Genomic DNA, 25,659 nt, shown 5'->3' on the forward strand with positions numbered 1-25,659 from the left:
AAGATGTAATGGCACTTGTTCCAACAGTGTAAAATATCTAGAAAGGCTAAAGTATAAGGTTCCAAAAAAAAAAAAAGACATCTTAATAGCAGTGGTACTTCACAAGAATATTTTGATCATCACCATCTACCCCCAGCTGAACCACCCCCTATATACACACCACAACTCTTCTCCCTCGGAGAATATGTTGAGAGGTACCATGGTGACCACTTGCTGCCCCTGAGCAATGTAATCGCCTTCCCTGCTTTTTAATGCAATATAATTGTAGTATTCTGAATGCCATACCCAGTTTCTCCTACAAATGACTACCAGAAATTTCCTCATCGCCCAAGATTTCTAAACCTCAAATTGGGAAAGAGGTCCTGATTCCATGGGTGATCTCCACCTCACCCTGGCACTGGACGGATTTCTGAGAAATGCTTTTGGCCAGGCCGAGAGCAGGTCTGAGAGCAAGACATGACAAGAGGAAATGGTTGTGTACGAGGGCTCTGCCGGGGACAGCGCCCTGAGCCGGAGGCATCTCTCACATGCACTGCGCTCCTGAAAGAAATGCCCACTCAACGTTTATAGGCCTGGCACACCCAGACAATAAAGCTGCCCATGAGCCCCAGATTCTACTTAGTCAAGGTTGACTACCCTGCAGGGGGAAGGGACATGAGGGCAGCCGGCAGCCACAGGCCAGCACCAGTCTGAAGCCGGGCCATCTGTCCTCAGAGAGGACAGTCATTCTGCCCAACTCTGCAAGACATGTGCTCCCCATCCCACAACGCCCCGGACACTGCCCCGGTCGCTGAGGGTGTTAGTTTCACTTTCTGGGTTCAGTTCCTGGGTCACCACTCACCCTGAAGGGAGACAACAACTTAGAATACCAGGAGAGAATCCTCAAAACTGTTCCTTGTCTTTTTTTTTTTTCTTTCTTCTTTTTCCTGAGGACACTGCTTCCCCTGAAGATGGTAACAGGCTTTAGTGAAAACCCCAAGTGCGTAACTTCAGTCCCCTGGGCTGTCCCGCTCTAATATGATTGATTACACATCTAAATGCAATAAACAGGGCAAAGTGGAATTATTTTTCTGGGAAAAACCAACATCATAAAAGGGTCTTTATTGAATCAAGGGCCCATGAACTGTTCTCTTGCCTAATTATGGCTCCCTAGTGAACTAGGCTGGGTTTCCAGGCAGGGCTCCTCACAAGTCTCCGGCCCAAAGAGCAATGGGATATCTGTCACAACTTGTCTAATTACAGTAAAATCCACCAGGAGGACCAAAGGGAGAATGCCAAGCTATCTTGGCAGTAGCCCCTTCCCCTCCCCCCTTGGACTCTGGAGGGGGCATGGGGACTGGTTTCCAGGGAACTTGTATTTTCAGGGGCTGCCCCTGCTCCATCCCCACCCCCTATGTTCAACGTCAAGGTCCTGCAGGACCCTGCCCCTTCCCAGGGTCAAAGCTAGTTTTCCAGTCCCCCAGCAACACCCATTCTATAGCAAAGGTCCATTGTCAAAATGTGACCTTTTACCAGAGGCATGATCTGGCCAAGATGAAGAGCATGTGCTCAGACCTGAGCGAAGATGGACAGACATAGGACAGGGAGAAATCTAGAAAGAATGAGCCACAGGGGGAGCGCTCACCCTCCGCACCAACCAGCTGGGAGCAAGTGGTCTGATTGACTTTTCCAGCTACGCAGGGTCTGGACAAGCATATGGGAGACTAACATCTTGCTTATACTCAAGTCCAAGTTCCAAGTATCTGTTTAATCACCCTCAAACTTCTCCTTATGTCCCCGCCCCCATGCAAAGCTCAGCAGAAAGGCTCCAGAGAACTTCACCCTAACCCTCCCATTGCCTCAGTCCCCCTTCACAGGGCTCCAGGGCATGGAGCCACCCCAGGATTGTGGGCTCTGCCCCTACCCTCAGGCAGTTCCAGGCAAGTCTCCCTGGAGCACGGGAGTGACCTCCAACCCACCAAGGACTTGCCTTTCTTCCAGCGTTTTCTCCCTAGATTTCAAGCTTGCCTTAGGTCGTCCTGCCTCGACCTCGCCAGTCGGACTGGCTGCCCAGGCCAAGGGATGAACTCTGCAGTCATTGGTGAGCAGTTACCACATGCCAGCCCCCACCAATGGCCTGGTGTTTCAACAGGCATTCTCTATTCTCTGTCAGTTTTCAAAATGTCCTACAAAGTGAGTCTGTATCATCAGACAGGGAAACTGAGTCTCTGGACCTCAGTGGAGTCTCCAGGACAGCCAGGCTTCTAACTCCCAAGTCAATGGCCTTTCTGCCCTCCTCCCTCCCCCTGCCTTTGTCCTCTGAGAGTCTCTGGAAAGCCAGGTGCTATATCAGCAAAATAAGCACAGAGTTATTAAGTCTACTTCACAAAGGGGAAAGATAGGGGGTTATTTCTTGTTTGCTTGGGAAACCAGAACGCAAGCTTCTATCACCCAGGAAGAGAAGCCAGTGTTTGCACGGCCCAGGGCAGGAATCCAGTGAAAGGAAGAGAGCTTCATGAGCCCGAACCACAAAATCTTCCTAGATGGATCCAAATTTCACAGCTGCACATCTCTGACGCCTTCCCACACCCCTCCTGCTGCTCCAAACCACAGCCCAGGGTTACTGCATCTGCACCTCCCATCCCAACTGGCAGTGTGAAGGCTACAAGGAGGTAGTCTATTTGGTCCAACCATCTGCTGGACGGAAGGTGCTCCGAGGGCCAGTGTGACAGAGCAGAGATGCAAATCAAGCAACTGTCCTTTCCACAGGGCACCTTCTTCCCCAATCCTCCCTGGCAGCCAGCACAAGGGATCTTGCTACAGGACGATGTCAAAACTCCCCAGACTGTGCCAAAGGGAGGAAGGAGAAGGGAGGGAGCAGCCACCCACAGTGGGTGAGAAGTCACCTGCCTGGTCCATTCGGTAAGCCCTGCCTCTTGCCCCGTGCCAGTTAGGACTACTGAACACCCAAGTACTGCAAAGCTTAGAGTTGATTCCGACTACCCCCTTTGACACTCTAAACAAAAACACTCATGTTGTGGTATGAAGTCCAAACTCCAGGAAACCCTGATTTTTTTTTCTCTCAGCATTAATAAATAAATAAATCAAAGTGTCCTCCCTCAACGTCTTTGTCCCCTGAGTATATGTTGAGCCTGCCATGGAGCGGGGAGGCGCACAGCAGCCAGGGTCTCTGGCATGCCTTTCTCTGAACCTATCATGAATTGTGCTTGGGGTCTGAAATGGGGGAGTCTTTGGGCTGCCCAAGCTGGCTGCACTGCAGAGCAGATGTGCAAGGCGGCCACATCTGCAAGCCAGGGTTCCTTTAAGGTCTGTGCTGGCTAATTCAGACCAATCCACCTCCTGTGCTCTGGCTTGCTGCTTCCAATCTGGGAGACTGCTGCTGTAGCCACAAAAGGCAGCTGGGAAATCCTGGAAGAGCCCTCATTTGCTCTCAAGGCTGGGGGCGGGAGGTGAGGGTGGTAAAAAGCCAGCGTGGACAGTGAGGAAGCAAGGCAGGCTTACCCACAGATGTCACTCTGCCTAGCCCAGATCTTGGCCTAGAGAATAGCCGCCCTCCCCCCCAAAAAAAGACTGGGACTTAAGACAGGGAAAAGGTTTCTAGATATTATCTATCCTCACCTTCTGATGAGCACAGGATGGGTTAAATTACTGATCCAGGGCCAGCAAACAAGAGTCAGTCCAGCCTGAGAACCTGTAGAACTTACAAGCCTGGGGACTAGGTCCCTATGCACACTTCCCAACTAACATGTACACAAGCATGGGTAAACACACACATTTTTAAATATGAATGCCCAGGGGATGAGGACCACGGAAGGAAGGCCCACCGGCTATGCCTGTATGTGTATTTTTCAGGACTCCTATCACACCCCGCTGAAGTGTCATAATCCTAGTTTCATCAAGGGAGAAACTGGAGCACAAATACGTCACAAACTGAGACAAAATCCACCCAGCTAGCAGAGAAGTCAGAACTGGAAACCCAACACGTCTGACCCACACTACACCTCTGTGGTCTTCATTTGGCTGTTTCCAGAGAAAACTCCTTGGTGGAAACCAAAATGATCCCTTCCTCCTGAGACAACTCTATTCAGAGATTTATCACTGACCAAGAGCATTGAGCTGCTGTGCTGAAGAACTGAGACTGGCCAAATATTTACCCACCCATGCAGGGAGCCACAAACCAGGGGAGGGGGGAGGGGGCAGGACTCAAGTCCACAAAGTAATGAGGGCTAAGCTGTTGCTCCACAAACTCAGGGCAGAATCCACCCCATCCAGAGCTATCTGAAAGCTCCACTTTCAGCATAGAGGTGCTAAAAGGCTAAGAGACACAGAGAAGAAGCTTAGAAGTCACGAGGGGGGAAGGGAGGAGCACCAATGAAAGCTTGGAGGCATTTCCAAGTATCAGAACTTCCACAATTGCCAGAACTTGAGCGTAGAGATGAAAAGACCAAGTTTTCCCAGTATATCCTACGTCATGGCAATTCTCCTAGGCAAAAATTGATCTCGAACTTTTAATAGGTTGAGCTTTAAAAAAAAAAAAAGCTACAAGGGTGAGGTTAATTATTCACCAGGTTGCAATTTACTTAAGAGTTGAGGGAATGCAAGTTTCCTTCTAGTAGGCAGGACCTGAGTGCAGCTTGGGTCTCTCCCGGGAGGTATAGCTAAAATCCTTCCACACCCACCAGCTTTACACCTTGCATTTAGCTGTTTCCTGAAGGCTCCAGCACCAAGAAGTCTGATGTCCAAGCCACTTCCCCCCAACCTAAACCTAAACCTTGAGGCACCCATCTTCAAAGGATGGACTGACTGGGGGTAGGGCTGGGGACAGGAGGGAGATGTATGCCACCAGACACTGGGAATTCAAAGCGGCAGCACAATCACAAAGCTCTCTACTAAAACACAATTTCTAAACACATCAGCTTAGATCAAAGCAGAAATCAGCTGCTGGAGGCCAGGCTAGCCCAGCCCACAGCTGAGCTGATTCAATCTCATTTTGCAAAGAAAAAAAAGGAAAAAAAAAAAAACAACTAATCACTCTGCTTCCCCCAATGAAACGAAGCACCAAGTCATTTCCTAAAAATCCTTAAAACCCTAGCCAGCCCCTTTGAGAACAGGATATGGCCTGAAGGAGAACTGCGGGCCACTGGGACCAGGCCAGAGGTGCTGTCTGGATCCTCAAGCCTTATTGCTACACGTTCATGCTCCACTGTCCCCAAGCCTGTCCCCTCCAGGTGGTTCAAAGCAGCCCGCTTTGCATGCTTTTCTGCATCTCATTACACAGCCACTTCTGCAGATCTTTCACGACCATGAAATATTCTGGAGATTTCCATTTCACTGACTTTTTTCCCATACTGATCTGCAGGGCTACAAGAGGCATAGGTTCAAAGGAAAAACATTGTTTTCCCAACCTGATTCTGTGCCCCAAAGAGAGCATTTTTCTTAATTAGGAGCAAGGCCTCCAGCTGAAGCTCTTAGTGGCTCCAATACTAGATAATTTTGTCTCAAAACTAAGAATTTGTCAAGATACTTGGAAATCTACCCCCACAGTCAAAGAAAGTTTTCTCCCATATTTTGGACATCTGCATGTTTCACTAACTAGGGTCCAATGGACAGAGCTCGCATAGACAAATTTCAGGCTAAACGCAGCGCAAGACTATGCCCTTGTTCATTTTCCAACCCCAGTCTGGCCTCAGACCCAGTTCTCCTGACTGCCCTGTGTCCACAGCTGGCTCCTTCTGGACCCACCGAATCAGGGAAGACGACAAACTTCTACATGACAACCACAAAGACTCCTATACAGTTGACCCTCAGAGGTCGGGAAGCTGGTGATGAAGTGCCTTTTATGTGTCTTTGCCCCAACTTCCCCAAGATGGGTCAACCTGGCCAGGCTGGTTCTCCCTCTTCCATACTTCTAGAGGTCTCTATTCCCCAATGCTAAAAAAGGGGGCCAAAAGTGTCCCCATTCTGTTCACGTGCTCTTCACACAGGTCAAGTCACCTCACTGCATGTTCCCAAGGTCCCCACTGCCAAGCGGGCCAAAACAACACAAAGTGGCAAAAGTGCCAACATCAGGAACCCCGGATTTTAGGCATCGTTTCTTGTTTTTTTGGGGTGTGTGTGTGTGTGAAGAAACAAACTTTAGAGGAATAGAGTTTGAGAAAGCTTCCTGCATAAAGTTGAGGTGATAGCTTTTTTTTGGGGGGGTAGGGGGAGTCAGGGAACAAAAGACTAGCCAGTTAGACACATTACAAAGATCCATCTTTCCAAGAGACGGTGGTGTGCAGGAATAAGAGCTCTTCACAGCTACACTTCCAGTCCTCAAAGGCAAGTCTGGAAAACAGGCTCCGACTTCCCCCACCCCCAAGCTCAAGGTGGACACCTGGAAAGCGCGGCAGGGCAGGGCTGGGCTGGGCAGGGCAGTTAGGAAGAGGGGAGCAGACTTCCGCTCACTGGAAGGTCGCCCCAAGAGGAGAATCCAGCTTGGGGTCTCAGGTAATCACAGATTCCCAACTCCGAGCGCCTCGCGATTTCTCTTTTCAAGCACGGGGATCCTGGAATCCGCACGCTGAGCCCGCGCTGCACGCGCCTTTCCATCCCCGCCGCGGTGTGGGTCTGGGAGGTGGCAGCTCGGCCGGTTCGCGCGCGCGCGGACCCCCGTGGAAGCCGGCCTGGGACCGAGAGGAGCGCGGAGGCGACGCCGCCGGTCCTGGGGGGGCCGAGGACTGGGACTTTGTAGGCCAGTTGAACTGACACCCTCATCTCGCCCGCAAAGACCCAGCCCTCAACTCCCGTCCGCTTTGGAGTGTGGGGTGTGGCGCGCCCCGACAGGCTTCCTCGGGCTGGGTCCCGCCGCCAGCTCTCCGCACCGCCGAGGTTCCCCCCGCCCCCTCCATCCCCCCCAAAACATGAAATCACCTGTCCGCCTGATCACGGCCCGCGCGGGATGGGAACCCAGCTCTCCACGGGGGACAAACGCGCCGGCGGCCAGGCCACCCTCGGCCTCTCTCGAGGCAGCCGAGGGTCCCGGTCGGGGGTGCCACGCTCACGCCCAGCCCCAGAGTTACACCCCGAGAAACTTCGCCGCGCTCCCACGCCGCCGCCGCGTTACCTGCGCTCAGCTAGGGGCAGGAGCCGAGACTCCGGCGCCTCCCGCCGCCGCCAGCCGCCTCCTCCCGCACCATCGCCCATCCCGCACAGGGGCGCAACGGCCGCCAGCCGGGGTCGGGAGCCCCGACGTTCCAGGAGCCCCGTGCGCGCCTGGCCTTGGGGCGTGGGGGGTGGGGGTGGGCACGGCCTCGCTCGACCTTCTCGGGACCGCTGCCCCCTCCCTCTCCAAGGTGGGCACACCCGGCACAATGGGGAGAGGAGGCCAGCGCGTCCCCTCGAAAGTTGGGGGGGTGGGGATCCGCTCTCTCGTTAGCTCGGGCCGACCTGGCTCCACGTGCTGGTGACACATCAGGAAGGCTGCGCGCTCCGCGGCTCTCGGCGGCCGGACGCGGACAGCGCCCGCCCGCCCGGCGCGCGCCCCGCCCCGCCCCCGCTCCGCCCCGCCCCTCGTGCGGCACCGCCCCCGACACCGCCCGCTCGGGCCCGGGCACCAGCGGGAGGACGCGGGGCGCGGCGAGGGGGATGGCCAAGGTGCCCGGTCCCTGCACCGCCCGCGCCGCTGCGGGCACGGGACGTGGACGCGGGCAGCGCAACTCGAGCGTCCCCAGGGCCGCTTCCCGCACCCGCTGCCCTTCCTGCTCCCCCCCCCACCCCCCAGTAATTTTCCCCGTCTCCTCCCTTGACCGGGACGAGCCGCGCCAGCGCTTCCTCCCCGCGGAGATCGGCGCGGGGAGCCCCCTGCCGGCCGCTCGGCGCCCGGGCCGCGCCCCCAACCCGGCCCCGCCCCGCGCGAGGCCCGCCCGCCCGCCTCGACCTCGGGATCGGGACCCTGGAGCCGGAGCCGCGTGCTCCTCGCTGGGTTTTGCTGGCAAAGCAGGGAGCTCCTACCTGCAAACCACCCAGCATGCCCGGCCGCGGCTTTTCCAGAAATATTAGCTATGCATTTCCAACTCCCAGTGCTGGCTGCCGGTACCCAACCGCTTTTCCTGGCTCTGCTTTTTCAAAAGCTGATCTCTTTTTGGGGGGGAGGGGGCTGTGGAAGAGGGATGGTGCTGGCTCTGTTTTTGTCTCTCAGCTTGTCTCTCCCTCTCCCGTCTCACCCCCTCCCCTTTGTCCCCCACCTCCAGCGTGTGGAGGGCTCACTGCGTGTCCCTATCTTCTCTTTCCCAGCCCCACTAACCCAAATCAGGCTGTAAGCCCCTTACTGCAGTAGGAGCGGAGATTGCCGTCACCTGGATCCCCTGCACAGGCCGGGCGGATGTGAGGGCGCAGGTGCTGGAACGGGAACGGCTCTGGGTGAGCTGGAAGGCAGAGGTTTTCCCCCAAAGACGACCAGTGCTGGCCTCAGGCCTCTGTAATAATCCCCATTTTGTGGGGAGCCCAGGATTAGAAGAGAAGAAAGAGGAAGATGCCCTGACATGGCTGGTGATGCTGCCGGAGCTGGCAGGGGCTGGAATTCCTGCTCTGCTTTCTCTTCCCCCTTTTATTGCACTCTCCAAATCTGACAAACCCTTCGGATCTGAGACGCGCGGAGCCTGGAGGAGCCGGTGTCCTGGGGGGATGAAAGGGCAGGGATGTAATGGGTTTACCCAGGCACTGATCCCAGAGAAGCCCTTGAAAGATTAAGATTTGCTCCCTGGGCCTGAAATCTCCCTGCTACCCCCTGACCACATCAAAGGACGCTGCTGTGGGGGGCGCCTAATCTCATCAATGGAATCAAAGCTAGACAAGAAAGGAAGTTCTGCAAACTTGGGGGTAGCGGCAGGCTAGACAACACACAAGAGAAAGGCGGATGCTAGGGCCCTGGCCTCATCACACCTCAAAACAAAACAAAAACAAAAACACCCAAAGCCCTAAAGCCAATCCACAATCCACGCAATCCTCTGCTTCAGGTGACCCCTATGGGAAGGGCAAGTCAGGCATTGGGTGTGTGGACCTGCCTTCCCTTGTTGAAGCTCGCCAATATCCCACAGCCTGCTGTGTCTCCTCTTTCCTCTGAGAAACTGCTTTTGAAAAAAAAGCTCCTATGGGGCAGGTCCTGTATTCTAGCTACTTAGGAGGCTGAGATCTGAGGATCACAGTTTGAAGCCAGCCCAGGCAGAAAGTCCCAGTGAGACTCTCATCTCCAAAACGTGAAGTGGAGCTGTGGCTCAAAGTGGTAGAGTGCTAGCCTTGAGCAAAAGAGCTCAGGGATAGCTCCCAGACCGAGTTCAAATCCCCACGACTGACAAAAAAAAACTCTTATAAAAGATGATTTTAGGTGGAAAAATATGTAATATGTAGCTTATAATGTACATATTATGAACATTGTGGTTTCAGTGAAACTAAGATTGTTCTAGTAAGCTAAGGCAAAGACACATGTATTTGGTCAATGATGGTATAAGTGTTATTCTGATGTGACCAAAAAAGATGAGTTGTGTGCACATTCGTCAGTGGTAGAAAAACATTACCATGGGGCTGGGGAGGTGGCTTAGTGGTAGAGTGCTTGCCTTGCATGCATGGGTTCGATTTCTCAGCACCAAACAGAAAAAGCCAGAAGTGGTACTGTGGCGTAAGTGGTAGAGTGCTAGCCTTGAGCTGAAAAGAGCTCAGGGACAGTGCCCAGGCCCCAGAGTTCAGGCCCCATGACAGAACAAAAGAAAAATACTACCTACAACTGTTCTCAGAGATATAGTTTTTGCTGGGGCTGGTGGCATATACCTGTAATCCTAGCACCCAGGTGGCTAAAGCAGAAAGATTAACAGCTGGAAACCAGTGTGGGCTACATAGTAAGATTCTGTTTTAAAACAAAACAGCTGGGTGCCTGTGATCCTAGCTGCTCAGAGAGCTGAGAGCTGAGGATCACTAAGCTAGTGGTCGTGGGGCCTGAACTCTGGGCCTGGGTGCTGTCCTTCAGCTCTTCAGCTCAAGGTGAGCACTCTACCACTTAAGCCACAGTGCCACTTTCAGCTTTTTCTGCTTACGTGGTACTGAGGAATCAAACCCACGGCCTCATGTATACAAGGCAAGCACTGTACCACTGAGCCACCTTCCCATCCCCGTCTGGATGATAGAGTGCCAGCCTTGAACAAAAAAACAAAAAAAAAATGGGGCTGGGAAGGCGGCCCCGTGTTTGTTTTTTTGTTTTTTTTTTGTTGTTGTTATTGTTGTTCAAGGCTGGCACTCTATCATTTCAGACTTCATGGTGCTTAATTAGAGATCAGAGTCTTCCAGATGGGGATGGGAAGGTGGCTCAGTGGTAGAGTGCTTGCCTTGCATGCCTGAGGCCATGGGTTCAATTCTTTAGCACCACATAAGCAAAAAGAAAAAAGCTGGACGTGTTCAAGTGGTAGAGTGCTAGCCTTGAGCTGGAGAGCTCAGGGACAGCACCCAGGCCCAGAGTTCAGGCCCCATGACTGGACCCAAACACACACACACACACACACACACACACACACAAACAGTGATAGTGCTCAGGCCTGAGTTCAAGCCATGATAATAATCATGTAAAATATTAAAAAAAATTAAAAACCCAGCCCTTGAGGTTGGAGACATGGTTCATTTGGTAGAGTGCCAGCCAAGGAGAGTGAAAGCATCAGATACTGAATTCAAATCCTGGTTTCAGACCTAAGAAAAAGGAAAAGAGAAACACTGCCTTATAATAGTGATTTTCTAAATGTTCGCCATCATGCCCTGTAATAAGGAATGTGTACATGTATAAGATATGCGTGATGTAGTCACGTGTGCATAAATAAAAGGAAAATTTCATGAAGCAACCTGTTTGCACTCAACACAAGTTCTATGTTGTCCTGCTGTTTTCCAAGCCATTGATTTCATTCCGCGGCCTTGGGGCCATGCCATGGTGATGGTCTTGACACTTCTCCACTAATGAAAAACCTCTGCATGCCAAGACCTTGTACCCAGATCCTTTTTACAATGCCACAAGGTCTCGAGGACTGAGGTGGTATTATTGCTCACATTGTACCACTGAGATTACTGGGCAGGGTCAAGGATCCCTTGGGCAGTAAGTGCAACCCTGAGGTCAGTCCCTGTCCCCTCAGTTCTCCCTTGGTCCCATGCACTTTTCACCACCATACTTTGACCTCCTGGTCTGAGCAAGCATCTCAGCCAAGCTCAGTCTCCAAGGCACTTCTTAGGCCATTCTTGCTCTTTCCACAAGGTAATTCACCTCTCCAAGTCTGACCTGTGGTTTCTATTCTCTTTGCCTCCATTAATGAGGCCCATCCCCCAAGAGTCAGGCTCCTTGGCAAGCCAACTTCATAGCTCCTGAAGTGAGGTGAAGGGTGAGGATGTATGGTGCAAGATGGATTTTTCTAATATGTGTGTAATGCTGGAGATTGAGTGGCGAGCCTTGCACATGCTAGGCATCTACTCTACTACTTGAGCCAATCTCCTACTCTTTGGTTTGTCTTTTGCTTCTGAGACAAGGTCTGCTATCTTTGCATGGACTGGCCTTAAACTTGAGATCCTCCTGCATCCCAAGCAGCTGGGATTCCAAGGATGTACCACCACACCTGTCAAGACATGGAAAATGTTAAGGTCCTTGCTGGACAAATCCATCTCAATGATTGATAAGGATCAACCTGCCTTGGGGACAGAATTTCAGAGTTGGAAGAGAGAGAAGAGTAGTAAGGTTTGAACTCAGAGCCTTGCGCTTGCTAGGCAGGTGTTCGGCTGAGCCAGGCTTCCAGCCCTTTTTGCGCCGATTACTTTTGAAATAGGGTCTCACCTCCTGCTCAGTTCTGTACTTCGATCCTCATATTTTAGGCTTCTCAGTGTAGCTAGGATGTTACCACACCCAGCTTCTTCCATTGAGATAGATAGTCTCAAGGATTTTCTTTCTTGGGCTGATCTTGAACTGCCACCTTTCCAATCTCAACCTCCCAAGTAGTTAGGATGACCAACATGAGCCACTGGCATGTGGCTTTAGACACCCCCATTCTAAATCACAGCCCCCTGCCCATCACTTATCTGCCATCAAAGCTATTCCCCTTCCATAGCCCTTCTCAGTCCTAACATGCCACACTTTTCATGCCAGTGCTGGGGCAGTACTCAAGGTCCCTTAGCTTTTTCTCTCAAGATTGGTGCTCTACCACTTGAGCCAAGCTCTACTTCTAGTTTTTTGGTAGTTACTTAGAGATAAGAGTTTCATGGACTTTCCTGCTCAGGCTAGATCTGCACTGTGATCCTCAAACTTGAGTCTGAGTAGCTAGGATTACAGATGTGAGCCAAAGGCATCTGGCTAATTTCCCAGTTTTTGGTATCTGTCTCCCTGCTTCTACTTTTTTTCTGCCTCCAACTGTCAGAATGGGAGCTTCAGAGGGGCAGAGATTCTCATCAGTTTGCATCCTGCTATACCCCAGAGCCTGGCACATAATGCATAATCAGTAAACATTCCAGAAGAATGCATTTCAACCTGACATTAACACCCCAAGAACCAGTGACTTTGTTGACTGCATACATATTCTCTCAGAGCATAAACACAGCCCCCAAGAGCAGAGGAGCCCACATGCCCCTCGGTCTCCCATGCATGAAGTCAGCAAGGTACATAATAGCAAAGCTGTGTTCCACTCTCTGCTAGTGATGAACTCCTAACCTAACTTCCATCCCCACACACAGTGTGGCCAGGCAGCAGGTGGGAAGAAAAGCTCAGGCTCTAGCAGATGCAAGCCCAGGGGTGAAGAGGTGATTCCCACAAGATCAAGGGCACTTTATACTAGTCTCTTTCCACTCCCTTTCCTCTTCTGGACTGTCTAGCCATCAGTTGCTGCTTCTGTATCAATAGAATTGATTATGCTCTGTTCTCTTTTCAGCCTTTTGCAGAGAAAGAAGACAGAGAGAGGAGGGAGGCGAAGGGGGAGAGAGGGAGAAGAGAAGAGAAAGGAGAGAAAGAGGAGAGAGGAGAGAGGGGAGAGAAAGTGAGGGGAAAGGAGGAGGAGGGAAGGAAAGAGGGAGGCAGAAGGGGAGGGAGGGAAAGAGGGAGGGAGAGGATAGGGGAAGGAAGAGGGGGAGAGAGGGGAGGGGGAGAGGGAGGAGGAGCACTTTGGCAGAAGACATGGGCATCCTGGCAACCAGAGAGAAAAGGACTGGAAATAATTGATGTAATTTGTATGTCACTCACCATGGGATCCCTGAGACTCATTCTACACGTAGTTTGCTCAGATGACATTTTCCCTAGACTCTATTTCCTTGGCCCAGATGCTTTGCACAGAGGGAGAGGCTCAGGAGAAAGCAAGGCAGGCCAGGGAGCGCTTTACTACAGGAAAAAAACTTCACTGGGATTACTAGTTTTGTCTACATTCCAGCCCATTTCAGTTCCCCACTTCCTGTGCAACCTTCCAGAAGTCATTTCCTGCCTCTGAGCTTCAGTTTCCTCACTGGCAAATTGGGATGTGGTTATTATTATTTTTGCAAGCTTCTCCTAGCTTGATTGTCCCATAACTCTAGGAAGAATAGCTGTTGATGCATCTGACTCCTTGATCGTTTATTTGAACCTTGATCCATTCAGCCAACATGCCAAGAGCACCTTTTGTTTACTTGGTTTCCCAAGAAGACATGATCCGGATCCCCTAGAAGCAGGAGAGAGACAGCCTGGCCCCAAAGGCATCAGTCCTTCCCAGCTGTCAGCAAATCTCAGCCAATGCTGTGCTGGCCTTGGAGCAGCATTGCTGTTGACTCGGGATGTGGCTGCCTTACTCAAGGATCTCCAAGACTTGATGGGCAGGGTACATGTATGAAGATGCTGGGGTTCCTAGTCAAGAACCCAGGCTTGTGGGCCAGAGCTCTGAGTCTTATCTTCACCCTTGCCATCTATAGTAGAACTGATTCTTGACTTTTCGTTTCTTCTACATGTCTTGATGGTCACCCTTTCATGAAGGACTTGCCCCAGCTGCCAGACATGCTATCAACACACTGTCCTCTGTTGGAGACATCTGGTTGAAGGTTCCCTTGACAACCCACATCCAATGAGCAAAGGGAGAGATGGTCAACCTCTGCTCATACCTGTTTCCCACCCTTCCCAGGTATGACAAATTCTGCACACTCAACTCCCCTAGGGCCTGGGCCTCTGCAGAATGAAATCTTCATCAGTGTGTGTGTGTGTGTGTGTGTGTGTGTGTGTGTTTCCCTTCCTCGCCCTCCTAGAGTGCAGACTGTAGACAGGTCTGGTAATATTGGTCCCTATCTTCTTTTCCTATTGCTCTAGGCTACCCAGGAAAAAATGTGAGACCGGACCTGAAATATAAAGCATCAAGATTTGGAGGCATGGCTCAAGTAGTAGTATACCTGTGTAGTGAAAGCAAGGCCCTGAGTTCAACCCCCAATACTGCAAAACTAAACTAAACTAAAAGACCCAAGGTCTTGTATTATTCCAGAAAATTTCTTTTTTTTTTTATTTTTTGGGTCCGGTCATGGGGCCTGAACTCTGGGCCTGGGCGCTGTCCCTCAGCTCTTCAGCTCAAGGCTAGCTCTACCACTTGAGCCACAGTGCCACTTCCGGCTTTTTTCTTTTTGCTTATGTGGTGCTGAGGAATTGAACCCAGGGCCTCATGCATGCAAAGCAAGCGCTCTACCACTGAGCCACCTTCCCAGCCCAATTCCAGAAAATTTCTATTCATCCTGAAGAAGTTGGGTGCCAGTGGCTCACGCCTGTAATCCTAGCCATTCAGGAGGCTGAGATGTGAGGATCATGGTTCAAAGCCAGCCTAGCCAGAAAAGTCTGTGAGACTCTGATCTCCAGTAAACCACGAGAAAACCAAAAGTGGCACTGTGGTTCAATAGGTAGATCGCTCGCCTTGAGCTGAAGAGTACAGGGACAGCGCCCAGGCCCAGAGTTCAAGACCCACGCCGACAAAAAAAAAAAAAAAAAAAGCTTGATCCTGAAGAGCCCATACATGAGGTCACTTCCTCAGGGAAGACTTCCCTAACTCTGAAGTCAGACCCTACTTTATTGCATGTGCTAGAGAAAGACACAACTGAGACCCTGTCCCAGCCCCAGCAGGCTTCCTTTTGGTCATATGAGGCTTGCAAAAGGGTCTAGAAAGAAACTAAGCCACCCTCACCCAGAGTAACCAGAGGCTTCTCTGAGGACATGATAGCAGACTTGAATGAAAAAGCTCAGGGACAGTGCCCAGGCTCTGCATTCAGGCCCATGACCAACAAAAATACAATATAATACAATACTACTGTACATAGGGCCCTGATGCCTCATGCCTATAATCCTAGCAACTGAGGAGACTGACATCCAAGGATCCTTGTTTGAAGACAGGCCAGGCAAAAAAGTTATGAGACTCTTATCTCCAATAAACCGCTAGAAAACCGGAAGTGGCGCTATGGCTCAAGCGGTAGAGCTCTTGCCTTCAGCTGAAGAGCTGAGGGACAGCGCCCAAGCCCAGAGTTCAAGCCCCACGACCAACCCCCCGCCAAAAAAAAAAAAGAAAGAAAGAAGCTCAAGGTTCAGTGCCCAGGTCCTGAGTTCAAGCCCCAGAACACCTCCCTTCCTTCCCCCCACACCACACAAACTTAAAAAAAAAAAAGTGCTAGCCAAGCACTGGTGGCTCACGTCTGTAATTCTAGCTACTCAGGAGACTGAGATCTGAGGATGTCGGTTCAAAGCCAGCCAGGCAGGAAAGTCCACGAGATTCTCATCTCCAATTAACCACCAGAAAACTGGAAGTGGTGCTGTGGCTTAAGGGGTAGAGTACTTGCCTTGAGTTAAAGAGCTGAGGGACAGCACCCAGGTCCAGAGTCAAGCCCCACAACTAACCAAAAAAAAAAAAAATGCTATTACATAAAATGCAGGAGAGTCTTGTGGAATTGAGGCCATGATAGTCAAGGTCAGGGGTACCCACTAAGAGCAGACGCATTCCTTAGAATGCATTACTACTTTCATCTTACTGATGAGAGTTTAGAATTCACATTTCATTGTACAATAAAAGGCTTTAAAATCTGTCCTTCTATTCTAGAGGAGGCAGTAGTTGCCAATTTCTCCTTTTTCTGTTGTTGTTGTCCATGGGTCTTAAACTCTGGGCCTGGGGGCTGTCTGTGGGCTCTTCAGCTCAAGGCAAGTGCTCTACCACTTGAGCCACAGTGCCACTTCTGTTTTTTTTTTTTTTGGTAGTTAATGGGAGATAAAAATCTCAAAGAGGGGCTGGGAAGGTGGCTCAGTGGTAGAGCGCTTGCCTTGCATGCATGAGGCCCTGGGTTCCATTCCTCAGCACCACATAAGCAGAAAGAGCCAGAAGTGGCACTGTGGCTCAAGTGGTAGAATGCTAGCCTTGAGCTGAAGAGCTGAGGGATAGTGCCCCAGGCCCAGAGTTCAGGCCCCACGACCAACAAAAAAAAAAGAATCTCAAAGAGGTTCCTGCCTGGGCTGGCTTTGAACCATGATCCTAGGATCTCAGCCTCCTGAGTAGGTAGGATTACAGGTGTGAATCACGGGCATCCGTCTCTGCTTTTAAGTTAAATAATAATCCTCCACAGGAGGATGCCTGATGTAAAATAGATTATATATTGTAAAAAAAAAATCCTGGAGGTTGTAGAGACCCACAGATGAAGGGGTCTGCTAGCATGGCTACCCCACATTAGTTCTAAGACCCTGAGTGCAGCAGTAGGTGGGCCTGGGAACCCTGCAGTGATGAGTGGAGCTTCTGTAGCTCCAGTCCTGCTCATCAGGGAGGGTGATTCTGCCTACACGAGGGGCTAGGGCCACATACTCCACATCATGGAGTGGCCATGGCCAGGTCTCACTGTGAAGGGGGCTGCTGGGAGTTGCCAGCTTGGCCACCCTGAAGAGATAAGCAAGTTCTTAAAAAGTCTCTAAGCCTTTGGATTGGAAGAAATGGCAACTTCTGGGTCACAAGGCATTTAAGAAATACCTCTTTAAAATTTCACAACTGAGTGAGGTGCTGGTGGCTCAGGCCTGTAATCCTAGCAACTCAGGAAGCTGAGATTCTACTTCTAAGACAACCTAGGTAGGAAAACACATGAGACTCTTATCTTGAATTAACCACCAAAAAGTCAGAAGTGGAGCTTGTAGCTCAAGTGGTAGAGCACTAGCCTTAAGCACAAAAGTTCAGGGACAATGCTGTGGCCCAGAGTTCAAGCCCCAGGACTGGCAAAAATAAAGACAAATTTAACAACAGAGGCTGTCAAAATCCAGAGAGAAAGCAATTTAATGAAGGGCAGTATCGTTAATTCCCTCTCTGCCCCCCTCACCTGCTAAACCAATGACCTCCCTCCAGCCCCACAGCCGCCAGGGTAGATGCAACTCCTCAGGGTAATTGCAAGCTTTCTCCACACCCTGGCTTCCATCTCCTCTTACTGACCTTGGCCTGTGATCCACACCTGACCCCTGTCCCTGTCTCTGCAGCACCTGTGCATTGTCTCTCATTGATTTTGGCTTGGCTCAACTCCCACCCCGGTCCCTTTGGGGTGGAAGTCTCTGTTCCAGCTACTGCAGAAAACCCATGCCCTGCCAAGCAGCTCTTGCGAGTCAGAAATCCCAAGGGCAGGAAAGGATTCACAGCAATACTCAACAGCACTGGGCCTCTCTGTTCCTGTTACCGGATATGGGGACTGTCGTGCACTAAAGGCAAACGAGGCCCCGCGGATCTCAGGCCGGCACTGACACTCCGGGCTTGCAATTCCCTTCCAAAGCCAGGAGCAGCGCTTCCATTTGGGATCGCGATTTCCTATCTGCCGGCGCTGGCCATCCCGCCTCCAGACTACCCAAGAGTGGCCACATGCACTTCCCCTGAAGCTCCCCAGGGCCCACCAGGCAACCAGCCCTGGGGAAAGTTTAACCCCTTTTTCTCCGGGTGTGTATGGTGTGTCAAGGAAGGTGACGTCCTAGGCGTGACTCCGGAGCACGGTTGAAAAGGGGGACAGTCTGGTCCAACAAAAGAGCCGCGGATCCGAAGTGCTGCGTGCCATGCTAGGTGACATGGGTCCATCTTACCCTACAAAAGACTCAGACAGTGACCTACTGGCTGGGCGCCCGATTGCAGCGTCAGCGCCCCCGGGGCCGCTCCCCCGGGGCTGGGAACGGATGAGGCAGCCATCGGAGGCAAAGAGGAGGGCAGGACCTGTGCAACCGGTCCTGCAAAGGACCGTGCAGAAGCCGGAACCCTCTGCCCGGAAGCTCAGACGCCCCACCACACAGATCGGACAGGCCGCGTCTTGGGTTTTGCGAGCTGCAGCCGCTGCCCCGCTCTGCCCCGCCCCTGCCCTGATCTGTCCTGTCCAGTGCAGTTTGGGGGCGGAAGTGAGACTGGAAGATGTTGGAACCAAAACGGGAAAAGGAAAACAAAAAAAGCTCCCTTGGAGAGTGGAGGAGTACAGACACCAAACCTACGACCAGCAAGTCCCCACCTCCAACCACAGGCACGGACGGGGTTCGAACCCGCGATCTTCGGTTTACGAGACCGACGCCTTACCACTTGGCCACCGCGCCTGACAGCCGAGCAGACGGTGGAAGCTCTCAGTGGAGGGGAGGCGGTACGGGTGAGGAGGGTGGAGCAGCCGCCGCTGAGCACCGCCCCCTTCGTGAAGCACCGCCCACCAGCCCCCGCGGGCCCGCTGATTGGGCAACTCTAGGCTTCCCTCTGCCCAGTGCCTGCGAACCCGGCCCCCCTGGAGCCGGCGGTGGCGCGGGAAGAGATTCGAGGCGGACGCTGGAGCCGCGGGCCCTGGACGCGGTAGCTGGAGAAAAGCCTCGCCGGCCGCGGTGCAGCCGCGATCTCGGCTGGTGCTGACACAGCATCCAGGAAATTCAGAGTGAACACTGTGATGACTCGGTTAAAAGCACACGGGTTCGGTTTTCTCTTGCTTTAAGCTTTCCCTCAATGGGGGTTACAATATGTGGTAAAGTGAACTTGGGAAGGACAACTTTTCCTACTTGCCCAGCTGGGAACTGGTAAAGGGTATCTTACCCTGGGTGAGGCAGGGGTTACTGGAGGACATGACTCCTGGGGCTTAAGAGTTGCCAAAGAAAACTACTTATCTGAAGGATGGACACCTGCCTTTGATGGGTTCTGGCAGAATCCTTGGTTGAAAGCCATGCTCGATCATCTGTGTGGTAATGACAAGTTTAATGAAGGCACTGACCTTGAGATCTCTGGGCCCAACTGATAACAGTGGGACAGCAAGAATGGTTAAACCGGCCAGGTGTCAGATAAAAAGAGAACATCGGAGTTGAATCTGAGCCAGACCCAACCTACTATTTCATCATAAATACCGGTGGTGTTAGAGAGCTCTCCACACACGTTACCAGATGCGTCTGGGTTGTGTATAGTATAATAAACCTCCTGGTCTCCATTTGGATGTGTTCTCAACATTTTTTGCAACATCATGCATTTGGTACCCTAAGGGCTCCAGGTGGAGGATCGCACTGTTACCATCAGGGTAACAACAGCCACCATAGTTGAAATCATGGGGAAATATAAAGGAGAGAGGGAGCTGGGATTGGCTCTGGGGCTGGTGGGGGACAAAGGAGACTTTAAAGGCCTAAGTAAGGTTTTGGGTTATATTTTGAAAAAGAGACAAAAATGAAAGGGCCAGGAGTCTGAGTGGTTATACTACCATATATTTGGGTACAGCTTTTACCTCATAGATCTTTAATTTCACACACACACACAAAGTGTGTGTGAGCTTGAACTCAGGGTGTGGGGGTTGTTCCTGAGCTTTTGTGCTCAAGGCTAGTGCTCTACCACTTGAGCCACACTTCTACTTCGAGCTTATCTTTTTGTAGTTAATTAGACTTTCCTGCCCTGGCTGGCTTTGAATCATGATCCTCAGCTTCCTGACTGGCTAGGATTATAGGCATAAGTCACCAGTGCCCAACTCATTTTACAAAAATTATCTTTCTTTGATTTATTCTAAGGGAGGGCTGAGTGGGGAAAAAGAGAAACCTCCTCTCAGGGCAGGGTTTTGTGCTTACTGGGATAGGCGCAGGTGCTCAGCTTTTTAGCAAGGCCAGACTGGACCACTACTCTCCCATTTATGCTTCCTGGATAGCTGGGATGACAAGATACACCTCACCATGCCCCACCTTTTATTGGTTGGGATGAGGATCTCAGAACATTTTCCCAGCTAGCCTCAAACCACAATTCTATCTTTACTTCTTGAGTAGCAAGGAATACAGGTGTGAGTACTATACTCAGTAAGTTGAGTTATCAAAGTTTTGTAAATTAATTTTGTATATTAGCCTCATACACACACACACACACACACACACACACACACACACACACAAGTATGCATATTTTCTTTGGAGATTTGGGGAGGGGTTGTCTCACTAGGTAGCTGAAGAGACTGGAGATGTTTTCCAAAAGCCTAAGGAGGAGAAATTCAACGACCTTGAGGTCACACCACTAGAGAGAAACACAAGACATATTTGGGTGTATATTTAATTATGTTAATTCATTTCTCCTAAGATAGGCTATTTTCACACATTTTAAACTAGAGAGACAACTGTTGGAATGGAAGGAGCCTTCCAATTAATTGGCTTTTTTTTTTTCCTTTTCAGTGGTACATAAAATAGTTTGTTGTTGTTTGCTAGTCCTGGGGCTGGAACTCTGGGCCTAGGCACTATCCCTGGGCTCCTTTGGCTTGAGGCTAGCACTTTAGCTATAACATCACTTCTGGCTTTTTCTGTAATTGGAGATAAGAGTCTCACAGACTTTCCTGCTGGCTTTGAATCTCAATCCTCAGATCTCAGCCCCCTGAGTAGCTAGGATTACAGGCATGAGTCACCAGCACCCTGCTCATGAGGTAGTTTTCTAAAATTAGTTTTATGAATTTGATGAAATGGAGTTAATGTTACTCAGTTAAGAGAATTACTCCTGGGGCTGGGAAGGTGGCTCAGTGGTAGAGCGCTTGCTTTGCATGCCTGAGGCCCTGGGTTTGATTTCCCAGCACCACATAAGCAAAAAAGAAAAAAAGCCGGAAGTGGTGCTGTGGCTCAAGTGGTAGAGCGCTAGCCTTGAGTTGAAGAGCTAAGGGACAGCGCCCAGGCCCAGAGTTCAGGCCCCACAACTGGACACAAAAAATAAAAAAAAAAGAGAGAGAGAATTACTCCTTTTCCCATTTGTACATTTCCCTGTCTTTATCTCTTCCCTCCTCTCCCCATTTGGGACAGTCCTTTTCCACGCCCTCAAATATAAATCTAACACACTTGTACCCTCTGGTAAGGGGTGAGCTGCATACGTGCTACAGCAGACCCAGACATACATATTGACGCAGGGCGAGCTGCACATGCATGTGGGGAGGGAGGGCAGAAGGTCAGGAACCTAAAACTACTCTTAAATCAATTTTTACCTTTGTCTTTGGATGACCTTGAACTCATAATTCTCCTGCCTCATCCTCCTAAGTACTGGGGTTATAAGTAAATGCCACCATGCCTGGCTTCCCCCCAGTTCTGGGGCTTGAACTCAGGGCCTGGGTACTGTCCCTAAGCTTCTTTTGCTCAAGGCTAGCGCTCTACCACTTGAGCCACAGTGCTAATTCTGGCTTTTTCTGTGTATGTGGTACTGAGGAATCGAACCCAGGGCTTCGTGCATGCTAGGCAAGCACTCTACCACTGAGCCACATTCCCAGACCCTGGCCTTTTGTTGTTGTTGTTGTTATTGTTAATGTGACTTTTTTTACTCCCTTCCTCTTTGAGCCCCTGTCATACATGAGTCCCCGTCGACCCTGGGCTACACTGATTCTTTGTGGGGTCACTGGGAGTCCATCCAGGTCCATTCGCAGTTGTGTAGGCCTAGGAGCCAGATTATATCTTTCTCCTAGGAGAGAGAAGAGAGGGGAAAGGGGAAGGAGGGGGAAGGAGGAGAGAAGGGGAGAGAAACTTGTTTCTATTTCCTGGACTCATTTTGATAAATATATGATCAGAGGTTTGTGGTTTGCAGGGCAGGGGGGGGAGTTCTTTTTTTTTTTTTTTGAGCAGAGGTTTAAGCTCAGGGCCTCAAGCTTGTTAGGCACTCTACCACTTGAGTCATAACCCCAGTCTATTTTTTTGTAGTCTCAGGTATCAAATGTATGTTTCTCATCTAGCTGCGATAACACAGGTATGTCACTGTACCCAGCTTTTTCAATTGGTGGAGTTGCAGTCTCAAAACTTTTTTTGTCCTACCTGGCCTCAAATCAGGATCCTCATGTCCAAAGTAGCTGTGCCTGGCATGTATACCTTTTTTTTTTTTTTTGGTCGGTCGTGGGGCTGGAACTCTGGGCTTGGGCACTGTCCCTGTGCTCTTCAGCTCAAGGCAAACGCTCTACTGCTTGAGCTACAGCATCATTTCCAGTTTTCTAGTGGTTTATTGGAGATAAGAGTCTCACGGACTTTCCTGCCCAGGCTGGCTTTGAACTATGATCCTTAGATCTCAGCCTCCTGAGTAGCTAGGATTATAGGTGTGAGCCACTGGCACCTGGCCATACTTGAAATCTGACCAAAGTGTAGGAACTGGTTCCAGAACTCAGAGTTCCTAGCAGGCAAGAAGCAGGCCATATTTACCTTCATACGTACAAGAGTAAAACCATCCAATCATTCATTCCTTCAACAAGCCCTCATCAAGCACCAACTATGTGCCAGACATTGTGTTCAGTGCTGGGACCAAAGCAGTGAATTGAACAGCACGGATCCCAACTCATCACCACCACTACCAACACCATTCCTCTTTTCCTCTATTTGAGATGGGGTCTTGCAATAATCCAGGCTGGCCCTCCCTGGCTCAGACTTCCTTAATGCTGGGAATGCAAGCATCTGCCACCATGCCCAGTGGCACTACATTTTGAGTAAGCAAAACTTAGTATATCTGATAAGTAATCAGGAGAAAACTAAAGCAGTAAATAAGAAGTTGTGGGGGGGGGGAATGGAGGTTGTAGTTTTCAATAGAGCAGTGTGGTGGTATATTCGATGCAGACACATAATCTTTGCAGCTTTGACCATCTGGAGCTGCGGCCTATTCCCCCTTCTTCGTATAGCCTAGACACATGGCTTGCTTTGACCGGAACAACTGATGACTATGATGGAGTGTCAAGCTTTCAGCTTAAACCACCTTGCAGCTTCTGCCTTCCCTATCTTTTCGAACAGTTCTGAGAATACCGTGTAAGACAGAAAGGCCACAAGGACTTGTCCCAGCCAATCAGCAACACGTATCAGACATGGCAGGTGGCCAGTTGGCCCTTCCAACCCAACTAGCCTCAGGAGAGTACAACTATGAATGGCAAAGTGCTAGTCAAACATGGAACAGGGAAAGTGGTAAAGCAACCCTTCTTGCTGCAAGCCACAGCAACCTGTGTGTGCTGTGTGACCCAATAATGCTGGTTCACTAACACGGGAGGTCACCTGTGGCTGCACACCTTTCTATTTCCAGTTTAAAGGCTGGTGGTTATTTACATAGAGTAAATAAAGCTTTGGTGATGGCAGATGAATGTGGACATGCTCAGCATCCTCTTTACTACCATTTAATCTTTTTATCCACAATGGAGAATTGGCCTGGATCCTGAATTAATGAAAAACAGAACGGGCTTCATTACAGAGAGTGACAGGCCAGCTTGACCCCTTCTCCTCTCCTGCAGTACTGACCATGCCCACTTCCCCTTTGAAGGAGTTTCTCAGCCACTACAAAGCTTTGCATTCAGGCTGCTAGTTGGGGAGGGGAGAGAAGTTGAATGCCATTGGAAACCTTTTAGAGTAGATGGTCACCCTCTCTAAGACATTTCATTTAGACTGTTCTTCATATTTAAGGTTAGCACAGCTTAGCTTCTCCCAACTTTTCCTGATTCTTCTCCTTGTTGGCATGCACCTGTATCAAAATGCTTCGAGGGGTGGGGAGAGCTCACAGATACATGCTGGAATAATAAAACCAGGCCTCCTTTGAAACACCCAAAGGCAAAATCCCCAGCAAGCTTCACCCCAAAGCAGCCTTTTGTAGTACTTCTTTTTTTGAATATGGTGATCCTGTTGTGATGCTCACACAGCAGGACAAAACATACACCTCCAGATACACAGACGACACACAGACACACACACTCCTACACACACACAAATAATCTGTCAGAGAAGATTGTGTCCATCCTAAACTGAAACTCTGGTCTCAAAGGGGCTCCATTTGAAGATTAGGCCTTAGGGGAGTGTATAAGGCCATGTGAGGTCATAGGGTGGCCTGTAACCCAGTAACATGAACATGCCTTGGGAAATGCCAGTACTTGAGGACCCAGTGGGCAGCTGGCCACCTGCAGGCACAGAGGCCTCCCTAGAAGCCACCCCTGTGGCCCTTTGATCTTAAACCAGCACCCCCGGTGCTGTGGGAGAGCACACCTGCCTAAGCCTCGTGTCCCGGCCTCTGTGCAAGCATTCAGAGCAGACATACCGGCTCTGGCATCTTGGTCAGTGAACTGCCGGCTCTCACCACCCACTCTGGAACTTAGGCCCAAGCAAGCCACACCTGACTTGAAATTCTTCAGCTTTGTGCCCACCAAGCTTTCCTGCCCTGAAGACCCCCCCAATCCTTCCAGTTCCAGGCCAGTGTGTTCTCTCTCAGCTTTCCTTACCTGGGCCCGCCACTGCTGCACTGCTGTCTTTCCTCCTCTTCCTCCTCCCCCTTCTCCTCCTCCGTGCCAGCTCAGTTGAAGTTTCATCCAGAGCCAAACGCCCTTCTTCCATATCAGCTACTCAAACCTTGGGCTAGACAATGGAGTCACCTGGGGACTTGACAACTCCTAAGCATGCTCTTAGCAGCTTCATGGGAGTGATTTTAAAACTCCTCCAGGTGATTTTAATATTTAGCTGGAGTTTAAGAACCTCCCTGGAACATTCTGGAAGCTGCCTGTGGGGGTGAGGGTGGGCTTCTGTCCCACTCACCGTCATGAGCCCTCACCAGGCACCTGTGAGTCACTGATGACACCAACGCCTGTTCAGTTGGCTGGAAACAGATTTTTCCTGGGCTTTCCAGGCCCTCCCTGCCCAGGTGGGTAAACCTAGTGAGCAGGGAGCTGTCTACCCGCCTAGGAGACTTGACAGCGTGGATCTGTTGAGAAGTGAAGGTCTGGGACACAAGGCTGGGCCTGGGAGACCCTTGACAAGGAAAGAGAACTCTAGGGCCACTTTTGTCCTCTATGCTGTAGAAGTGCTCAGCTTCGGTAGCAAAACCAGGCTTGATGGAGGACTTGGGTATGTGACCCTGGGGCCACTATGGCCAACATGGAGGAAACATGGACCCAGAGCACTGTTAGCCCCTTGGAGGCCCTCCTTCTCTGGGAAAGAGCAAGATTACAGAGATGACAAAAGTCTTCACCTCCCCGCTGGAATGGGAGCACTGCAGGGGCTTCTGGGATTTATATCTAGGGACAGCAGGCTAGAACAAGGGGCTGGAGTGGACCCCTGTGTTACCCTGTCCCTGGGGCAGAGAATCATTTATCCAGTTATTACTGCACACTGTGCCTTTTCTTCCTGAGACAGAGATGGCACAAGGACCCCAAACCAGGCCCCAGACCTGCTTCTACCACCCCCTTCCCCACCACAGAAACTCACAGCCAGGCAGACAAGAAAAACCAACT

At 50.8% G+C, this 25,659-nt stretch overlaps 1 protein-coding gene and 1 non-coding gene across 2 annotated transcripts in view; one reads left to right on the plus strand and one right to left on the minus strand.

Annotated features, from left to right (window-relative positions):
- Nucleotides 1-6,085, plus strand: part of Utp6 (UTP6, small subunit (SSU) processome component, homolog (yeast)) — a 178,831-nt gene extending 172,746 nt beyond the window's left edge. The window contains exons 21-22 of the mRNA XM_013016288.1: nucleotides 5,723-5,810; nucleotides 5,985-6,085. Of these exons, the coding sequence (XP_012871742.1) occupies nucleotides 5,723-5,810; nucleotides 5,985-6,085 (189 nt within the window). The remainder of the gene's footprint in view (nucleotides 1-5,722; nucleotides 5,811-5,984) is intronic.
- A 12,399-nt stretch (nucleotides 6,086-18,484) lies between these two features.
- Nucleotides 18,485-18,556, minus strand: Trnat-cgu. The gene has a single exon. It is a non-coding gene; the product is annotated as a tRNA-Thr (tRNA).
- Nucleotides 18,557-25,659: the final 7,103 nt, after the last annotated feature.

The sequence above is a fragment of the Dipodomys ordii genome, unplaced genomic scaffold (genome assembly GCF_000151885.1).
Source record: "Dipodomys ordii isolate 6190 unplaced genomic scaffold, Dord_2.0 Scaffold31, whole genome shotgun sequence".
Taxonomy (NCBI): domain Eukaryota; kingdom Metazoa; phylum Chordata; class Mammalia; order Rodentia; family Heteromyidae; genus Dipodomys; species Dipodomys ordii.